The following is a 10,176-nucleotide window of genomic DNA, read 5'->3' on the forward strand; positions in this document are numbered from 1 at the left end:
TTTTGCATAGAAAAATACATCTTGACTTTTCCGACAATCCAATTATTTGCTTATCCAGAAAAATCGACTCTTCATCCATTCAAGTTTATCGTAAGATTATGACAAGGTCCACTTCTAAATATATTGCTCTTGCTGTTTCTACTATATCTATAGTTGCGGCTCCCACTTAAGTCTTCAACCTCTCAAATTCATCCATGAGAGTGAGAATCAACTTCCAAATTCCTATTAATGTTGATATTTTTACCTCTTCCCATGAATCATAAATATTTTTAATGGCATCTAGAATGGTGAATCCTTTTCAATTTACTTTGCCCAGGTCCACCAGAGAAATCACTATCCAATGCAGCTATAGCCTTATGAAATCTATTTTTTGAATAGTAAGACTCAGAAATTGAAATTACTCCTTGATCCTTGGGCTTCAGAATGGTTTGTTAGCAGGCATTCTGGTCCATTTCATAGCTAATAATTAAAATACCTGAACTTGTGTAATTTAAGAGAATAGATGCTTATTCAAATCATGGTTTAGAGCTCTAAAGTTGAGGGGCTATCTCTGGTGGGGGTATTGCAAATCCCAAGACAAATGAATGACATAATTTAAAATTGTTCAATAGCCTGCTGAGAATTCAAGTGTCCCTTTGTGGAGTAAGAGCTTTTCCAAAATCATCTACTGCCTTACAACCAACTTATTGTACATCATGTGTGAAATGATTGCTTCAGATAGTTCAAAAGTGTGAAAATATGTTCTTCAGTTATTATAGAACATATGAATATATCCCAAATTTCTCAAGAAAAACAAAAGCATTTTGAGGGATATAAGCAAAGTTCCAAGTCACACTGAAATTCTACAAAGTCTAATGGAAATGAAAAACTATGGGATGCAATTTTTTTGAGAAGTTTTTGTTATAGGGCATGTGCACTCTTTAGAAAGACAGAGAGAGACAGAGAGACAGAAAGTGAGAAATCACCCCCTGGGGGGGATTGCCACCCTGCAATCCCTTCTCCATTCTCCTCTCGGGATCTTGGGCATACACACACACATGCCTGGCATGAGTTTAAGCCACCGAGTCCGGGACTCAATCCTCAGTCAACTACATGGGAGTCCAGCTACATAGCCATTGTACCAACTGCTGGTGGGATGCAATTTTTACCCAAAGTTTTATGTTCATTTTCCTTGAACATATAGTTTGATGTGATGATATGAAGCATGATATTTGGTAGCTGATAATATATATGAAAAGGAAAAAATATAATGGCTCAGGAAAGACCTCCTTTACATTAGAGCTTGAAGAAAGAAATTTACTGCAACCAGATTTAATCTGTAAATAGCAACATGAGTTACTGATCTTTCCAGTACTGAATACCTTGTTTCACTCTACCTGAATTAATGTGAAGTGCTGTAAATGTGCATCCCACAACTTTCAAGATTTAGTTCACAGTTCTGTAGCGTCAACATCGCACGGGAACTTGTTAGAAATGCAAGTTCTTGGAGCCTACTCCTCATAGGAATCAGAATTCGTAATGGTAGACCCCGGGAATCAGTTTTAACAAGATCTCCAGGAATTCCTACGTGCACTAAAGTTTGAGAAACTTTGTTTTTCATTTTTCGTTTGAGTACAAAGGCTGTCTAGGAAGGGTAATCAGTGCTAAAGCTGGAGTAGCATTTGTAGGAAAACAATAATGCTTTCAGAGAGTTTGCATTCTGATTTGGCAGTATTTCAAAGGCTGACAGCATGAAGCACTCCTTCAGTATTAATTGACGATGGGGGCTAAGCAAAACCAGCCACACAGCACTGGCAAAGGGGTACCTAGAGAAGCCTTGGTCTTACAGGGTCCTTAACCTTTTCATCAAATTTGCTTTAGGGTGCATGCACTTACTGGAGAGACTGAGAGATGCTGGGACCATACAGTTAACATAAGCTGAATATGAAAGAACTGCCCCTCATGCCTAAGAGCAAGGACTCGCCTGAGGAGAACTGTTTGCAAGGTCAACAGTTTTATGAGTTCTGATCCTCCATTGTGTTGCTGTATTAGCCTGCACTCAACTTCCCTGTCATGGGCCTTATTGCCATATCCCGGTACCCCATAAAGGCACCCTCTGCCTTATTATAACTTTTACAATAATCCTGAAGGAATGTGGATCCAATAAGGTGGCAAACGGGAATTACTCCCATTAGATTCACCCCACTCTCCTGGAAAATGTCAATAAAGAATGCTACATTCACTTCTCCTACTGGGGATTACATAGATAAGCATTAGAAAGGTTTAGGTTAAAACTACTAATTGGCAAAACAATCTCAATAGCTGGGAGGGGCTCAGGGACTCATCCAGGAGGTACTGTTACCCCAAAGACCATGAGCCACCTTTAATCTCAGGGCAAGGGAAGATTGCCTCCCCCAAAGCCACAGCCATTGTATAGAGCAGCATGTACACAGTAACCTTTAGGTCAGTCATTAAGCTGCTCACAAGACCACATTCCTTTCCAATGTAGACTTTAGACTCACCCTCTTAGCTGTGGATTACCTTAGAGATAACATAGGAATTCCACTTTAGTATATATTAACCTTGTCTTTACTAAACCAGACAGGATTTATTTCTAGGCCCTAGAAATAACCAGCAATTTGCTGCCACCCTAGCCTGAGGCTGAAGTTCTCAAGCTGACCTGGGGCTCAAGTTCTCAAGCCAATCTGGGACTGAAGTTATCAAGCTGGCCTGGGACTGAGGTTATTAAGATTCCTGGGAGCCCTCTCATCCAAAAGACCCTCCCTGATAATCAAGATCTAAGAAGAGAATGTACCCGAAAAATGGACTTCCTCGTTCTAAAAATTATGACTGTTTATACCTAAATAAAACAGATGTCATGTTTTATGATTATTGTTCCTATACTTTGAATGCCTTACCTTTTGGAGTAAAATCTTTCACTTATTTCCCCTCGCCCATCCTACCCCTGTAAAATTCCTTCTATAATAAATATGCATGACTCTTGGCCATCAGGACTGCAGTCTTGAGTTTACTCTGGCTGTAGCCAGCTGAGAACATGCTAAGGGGCATGAGGTCTCAGTCTGATTCCTGTTCACCCGTGTCGCCTTCCTGTGTACCCACCCTGGCTGGAGCATGGCTTCTGGCAGAGAAACTGAGAGAGAGAGAGAGATGAGAGACTTTTCAGGGTGGTGGGCACCATGCAGCCCTTCTATTTTATTCTCCTCTCAGGATTTTGACCATGCATAAGCGCCTGGCTTATTTCTGACACCACCAGAGCCGGGACTCTGTGCAATAGGCCACATGGGCTTTAGCTGCCGTAACCACCATGCCATCAGCTGGCCCAGGGCCCTTAAGAGTTGTAGTTGAGGGACCATCAGGTCGCATGATGGGTAAGGTGCTGGATTCCCACATGGAGGATGACAGTTTGAGTCCCAGACCTGCAGCTGGAAAAATAAATGGATACATATGTGTGCATGCCCAAAATCACAAGAGGAGAATGTCGGAGAAGGGACTGTGGCATGGCCATTCTCTGCAGGATGATTTCTTACTTTTCCTTTCTCTCTCTCTGATGAGTGAATGTGTCCTATGGCAAAAGCTTTTTTTAAAAAATGTATTGGAATATTTTACACCATGGACAGAGAGTAATGCAGCTCCTCCTATTTAAGTGTAAATAACTTTTTTTTATTTCAGTAAGCCCATAAACATGAAAATATTATGAAACTCCCCTAGTTGGCAAAAAAGAGAAAAATAAAATAATATAGCTAATTCATTAGATTCTGTGTTGGGTTAAGGCCTGGGATTATAAGCCAAAAATATATGTCTCTTTAAATCTCCTCAAATAAGGAAAAACCAAACTTCTTTTTGTTGTATTATTTATACCCCATGCACTACAGAAATAAGTAGTAAAATTATTTAAAATTTTGCTGATCAAAAGCTGGTCATAAAGGAGAACATTGTCAGTGAGAATGAAATTCCAATCAATAAATATTTATCATATGCCTACAACACACCATCATTTGACTTGGGGCTTTAGGACATAAGAAGTTTTGAGACACATTCAAATGAAAAATCAAATCCAAGAGACCAACCAAAATGAGGTTCTTATTTAAAACAAACAAACAAACAAACAAACAAAAACTCAGATGTGGATGGGATTACCCGCTGTTAGGCCAGGAGCACCTTCCTCCTGGTTACTACATTCAATCCTTAGGACATTACAGAGAGGGCCCTGTGAACCTGTCGCTGTTCAGGAAACCCAGATATTCCTGATGAGCCTGAAAGCAGTGGCTTTGGAAGGAGATTCAGTGCAATGGACTCAACTGGCGGTAAGCCTGCACCATCAATCCCACAGCATTGCGTGGTACAGGTGTGCAGATTCAAATGGAGAAAAACAAGACCCTGGACCTGGAGGCACTTAAGGGTTCCAGCTACAGGTGTATTTAGAATGAAAATCTTCTGGAGAAAGTTCAAAGTTACTACTATTTATGTTATTTCCATGTCTCTATATTTCCTTGCTGTGCCTGCTGACAGCCTCTAAGCAATGATTCTCAAGCAGCAATGAGCACTCAGCACCCAGATCTAGGTTTCTAAAGACCATCCTCCATGAAGAGGAATCAAGACCTGCTGGAGAAATGGCTGGTTCTAGTGCTGCACCAAGGAAGAGACAGAGCACCTCGGATGCATTTTTATGCCAGAAAATACGAAAGTGTTCAAAAAACAATGGGAGAAGTTGAAAAGGCACAGGAGCTTGCTATAGACCTGGGACAGTTTGAGAATCAAAATAAAATCAAGGCAATTGCTTGCAAGTAAAAGGATGATTTTCTTTAGAAGGGCACCAACCAATAGATGAAAAGGCATTATGGATTTAGAAAACCACACTGGTCAAGCATCAACTGATGCTTTAACTAGTGGATAAGAAACATGATTTCAAAGTATGTCCACACAAATTACAAAGAGAGAAAACAGGAAAATTAACTATTAAATTAACTTTTTTTCTTTTGGAGAGGTTTTTACTATAGGATACATGCACTTGCCAGAAAGACAAAGAGAAACAGAGAGACAGAAAGCGAGAAATCACCCCCCGGGGGGATGGCCATACTGCAATCCTTTCTGCTCCATTCTCCCCTCAGGATCTTGGGCACGCACGCACACACACCCGGTGTGAGTTTAAGCCACCAGGTCCAGGACTCGAACCAGGGTCAACTACATGGGAGTCCAGCGACAGCCATTACGCTAACTGCTGGTCCCTAAATTAACAACTAAAATAGGAAATTTAACTAATAAATGAACCTGGTAGCCATCAATTTAACCAAGTGGTGAGAGTTCAGCCCAACATACCACAGGGAATAGGAAAATTAACTATTAAAATAGGAAATTTAAATTCATTCAGTTAAATTTAACTATTCAATGAACCCAGCAGCCATCGACTTAACCAAGTGGTGATAGTTCACCCCCACATACCAGAGGCTGACCCCATGATGCTCCTGCCCAGCATGCAAAAGCCTAATCTAGCTGTGTGGAGTTATCAGATCCAATGTGAGGGACATTCTACAAACAACTAGCCTGTATGCTCCTGAAACACCATGGGAATCAGAGACAAACTTCTGAGGAGCTCTTCTGCATAGGAGAGACATGAGCAATCTTGTGTTACAAGTCAGTGTAACACCTGTTCCCACCCACAGAAAAAGGGAACTGCTACAAAGGACATTGTTGGGACAAGAAGCAAAACTGAAACATGGACTATGGGTTAGATAACAGTACCACATCAGCATTAAATTTGATTTGAAAACTGACAACTGTACTTACATCATATAAGAGGAGGTCCTTATTCTTAAGGAAGTGCGTACTGAAGTTTCTGGGGTAATGGAGTGCATGGTCTGCAACTTACTCTCAAACGATTCAGAAAATACAACATGTAAGTATAGATAAAGCAAAGTAAATGGGGTAAAATGTAAACACTTGGTAAATTTAGGTAAAGGATATAAAAGAATTCTCTGGGATTTCGTGCAACTTCTCTGTACATTTATAATTATATTAAAATTTATACAAAGTTACCAAAAGAAAAAAAAATCCCAAATCAGGAATCCAGCTACAAGAAATGAATCAAAATTATGGTACGGTAACTCTATGGAAGTGTTAAAATTATGTAGCTTTAGAAATATGGTTATATATAGCTATATATATTTAATATATATATATATATGATTTTATATTATAACTATATTTGTTATATATAGCTATATATAATATATGTATAGCTATACATAGCTATATATTATATATAACATTATAAATATATATAATATTGTTATAGATCTTCATATAGAAAAATGTTTGTAACATATACAACACTGAGTGATAAAAGCAGGATACAAAATATTTTATATGTAGATTATTACAACTATGTAAAAGCAAGCATTCAAAAAAGAATGGAAGGTTAAAGTAAAGAAAAAAATGTCAGATGTTACTGCGAGAAAAATGTTGCTCTGCTGAAGACTTTTCCAAGGGCCTCTTTTATGTCCCTGTTCCTAAGGCTATAGATAAAGGGGTTCAGCATGGGTGTGACCACCATGTACATGAGAGCCACAATGATGTCCTTGTTAATGGAATCACTTAATGTTGGAAAAATATATTGCCCAAATATTGCTCCATAATACAGAGACACTACAGAGAGGTAGGAGCCACAAGTAGATAATGCTTTGCAGATCCCTTTGGTTGAAGGGACCCTCAGGATGGTGGCCCCAATGTAGCCATAAGATACCAGGATACATATGAATGGCAGGGTAATGACCACCACTCCTACAGTGAACATGACCACTTCATTGAGGAAGATGTCTGAGCAGGACAACTCGAGCAGAGCAGCAGGATCACAGAAGAAGTGGGGAATGGTATTAGCATCACAGAAAGACAGCCGAGTCAGGAGAAGGGTTTGGGAGAGGGAGTTGGCATAGGCCAGGATCCAGGATGTCGCCACTAATAAGATACATAGCTCTTCCCTCATTATAGTAGTGTAGTGAAGAGGGTGACATATGGCAACGTATCAATCATATGCCATTGATGTAATAAGGAAGCTGTCCAGGTCAGTGAAAAATATGAAAAAGTATACCTGAGTAATGCACCCTACATAGGGGATCAATTTGCACTTAACCTGCATGTCTATCAACATCTTTGGGACAGTGACAGATGAGAAAGAGACATCTGTGAAAGCCAGGTGGCTGAGGAAGAAGTACATGGGGGTGTGCAGGCGGGAGTCCAGCCAGATGAGCAAGATGATGAGCAGGTTCCCCAGCACCATGGTCAGGTACATGCCCAGGAACAGGGTGAAGAATAGGTCCTGCTGCTCTGGCCGAATGGAGAGCCCCAGGAGAAGGAACTCGGACACGCTGCTCTGGTTCTCCCTCCTCATGTTGTTCTTTCTGTGATGGGAATGAAGACTGCGGGAGAGTATCAGGGATTCTGAAAAATTCAGTTTTAGCAGTCATATTTAAAAGATATCTATTTTTATTTCAGGAAGTGGGAAATCTAGCCTGTCTATATATTTTTTCTTAAATGTCGCTTTGTAGGGAACTACAAATTTATTGGTAAGACAAATTTTAATGAGTAAAGTATAGCCCTGCATTCCTCAAAGAACAGTCATCAATATGCATACATTTTTATTTAAGTAGAAAGTCCCTAAAAATTATGGATTATATCAATCCATTCTCTACTACAGCCAAAGAGAACTTTTTCAAAACCAATATTTTAATATGACTTCTGTTTAAAAATTCTCAAATGAGTCCTATTGATCTTAAGATGTATCTCACAACTTTAATATACCTTGAAGACCCTGACAAACCTGTGTGTTTCCTACATTTCCAGACCCTTTCCTGGTCTCCCCCACACCATGGCTTTCATCCTACTGGCACTGAAGCAGTTTTGGAATGCTTGAGTTCTGTGCTGTTCAGATCTAGTTTCCTAAAGATCCAAGGTGGAAGGAATTCCTCCTTTATGTCTGTCTCTCTTCATACAGTTTTCTCTCTTTTTGCCTCTCTAATCCTGTCTACCCTTCATTTTTTTTTTTTGCTTTCTCTCATTCTTCTCTATCCTTTCCTCTCAATCTTCATGCTCTCTGTCTCTGATACCCCCATATTTCTGTCACTAAATGTTCCTTGATTCCTTTCTTTTTCTCTTTGTCTCTCTTTCTGACATTCTATCTGGGCTTTTAAAATATTCTCTCTTCTCCCCATGCCATAATCTGCCTTCTGATATTTCCTCATCTATATCTACATAAAATAAGTCCACCTGTTGCTGAAGGGAAAAAAAAACACACACATTTCACTTTAAAAACTGACCTTGCATGTGTTTATGATCAGGTAGGTAAATATATCCTCAAGTTCTCTTTATGGTACCTAAAAATCGCCTTCCAAAATCTTACTAATTTCTCTGATATCAAGAAGAAAAGCCACAAGTTTGAACATGCAATCCTATTTATCAGCCCCAGATCTTTGAATGTAAGATTAGAACTAAACCTAGGAAAGAACGTTAGGGGGTTGGGAGTAGAACTTACAATTTTTAGTTAAACACATCCATCAAACTTTGAGTAATTGCAGTTTTCCCTTTGATTCCTCTAGGAAAGGTGTTCTTTGGGAGGAATGTTTGTCCTGGGAACCTTAGAGGATAAACCCATAGAGAAAGGATCTCCAGGCACCGCAGTCTCCCTTCTGTTCTGCCCTCTGCTTTTCCAGCCTTAATCACATGCTTGCATGGAATAAACCCTGGGGAGATTAAAAAAAAAAAAAAAGGACTCGAACCAGGTCCAAATAGCAAAAGATGTGACTGGCTGAGTAATTTAAGTAGAACCATAGCACATTCAAAAGGATCTTATTGGGGGCCCTTCCTATCAGGTAGCCCAAAGGAAGTAACTTGTGTTCTCCGCTCTGGTGATCATTAAAAATATAAAGGGACGAGAAGGAATCAATACCCTTTTTTATTTTTGTTTTTTGAGGTTTAATTGATTTGTTGACAAATTTATGTGATATTATATTAAATAAAAATAGTTTGTAAAGAATAGAGAGAAGGACGAAAGGAGGGCAACAAAATATAAAGAAAACAAATTTTCAAGTAGAAAAATGTTAACCAAATCCATAAAAATTGACTCAAAATTTAGAAACTTCAGGCTTTTATACTATTTATTATTTATATTTGTTTTATTTAATTTTATTAATTATTATTATTGTATTTATCTTATATTAATTTACTGTATATCATTGCAGCAAAAAATAATTTTTCCCATCAGAATACACTGTATATTGGCTCAATCAAGGATATTACCGTTATTGTCAACAATTAATTTTCCATTTCTTATTTCTTATATATTTTGCTTCTTTTCTTTTTTTCCCCTTGATTCCCTCCTCTTACCCTCCGCCATTTCCCACCCTCCTCCCACACTGTGTCTGGTATCTACATTTGCTTTCTATACTTTTTTTTCACGTTTTATTGATTCACAAAAGATGTTAATTAATCTAAATACTTTCAATAGCAAGTGCAGCTGATAAAAACATATCTATGAACACATGTCTGACTTTAGGCATAACACTCAGTGAGTAGAATGAACATACTATAAAGTAGCAACTTGCAGAGGCTATATAGCTTACTGTGGTTATTAAGTAGGTATTTTTTGTTTTGTTTTTAATTTCTTTTTTTTTCAGTTTTTAATTTTTTTTCATTTCATTTTCTTCCATATATTCAATCACATTATTATTTGATTACAAATTGGATATTTCAACAAGTGAACGTTTCTCCCTAGTACTGTTGATAAAACTACAAAATATCTTCAACAGATAATACCACACCTCTTCATGCCATTAATGCTTTGCCTCCCTGTCCTTCCCCCAAGTGTCCTTCCTCAGACTCTCCTCTTTCACACACACTATATATGGTATTTACATCTATATACTGTGTTTCTATATCCTTTAGACAATTAGTTTCAGTAATATAGTGCAGACACTCGGTATATATTAAGTGGGGACATACAATGCCTCTCCTTCATAGCATGGCTTACTTCATTCAGTAGTAAGTCTTCCATATTTATCCACTTCCTGTCAAAAGCCAGGGTTTTGTGGGACCAACAGTTAGCGTAATGGCTATGTCGCTGGACTCCCACGTAGTCAACTGCAGTTCGCGTCCCGGACCTGGTGGCTTAAACTCACACTGGGCGCG

General features: G+C 38.7%; 1 protein-coding gene across 1 annotated transcript; it reads right to left on the reverse strand.

Annotated features, from left to right (window-relative positions):
- Positions 1-6,442: 6,442 nt before the first annotated feature.
- On the reverse strand, positions 6,443-7,384 carry LOC102496255 (olfactory receptor 1J2-like). Its single transcript, XM_014588603.1, is given in 1 exon segment — positions 6,443-7,384. A coding segment is annotated over 1 exon segment (942 nt).
- Between the last annotated feature and the right edge of the window lie 2,792 nt (positions 7,385-10,176).

The sequence above is a fragment of the Tupaia chinensis genome, unplaced genomic scaffold (genome assembly GCF_000334495.1).
Source record: "Tupaia chinensis unplaced genomic scaffold, TupChi_1.0 Scaffold000289_1, whole genome shotgun sequence".
In the NCBI taxonomy this organism is placed as follows: domain Eukaryota; kingdom Metazoa; phylum Chordata; class Mammalia; order Scandentia; family Tupaiidae; genus Tupaia; species Tupaia belangeri.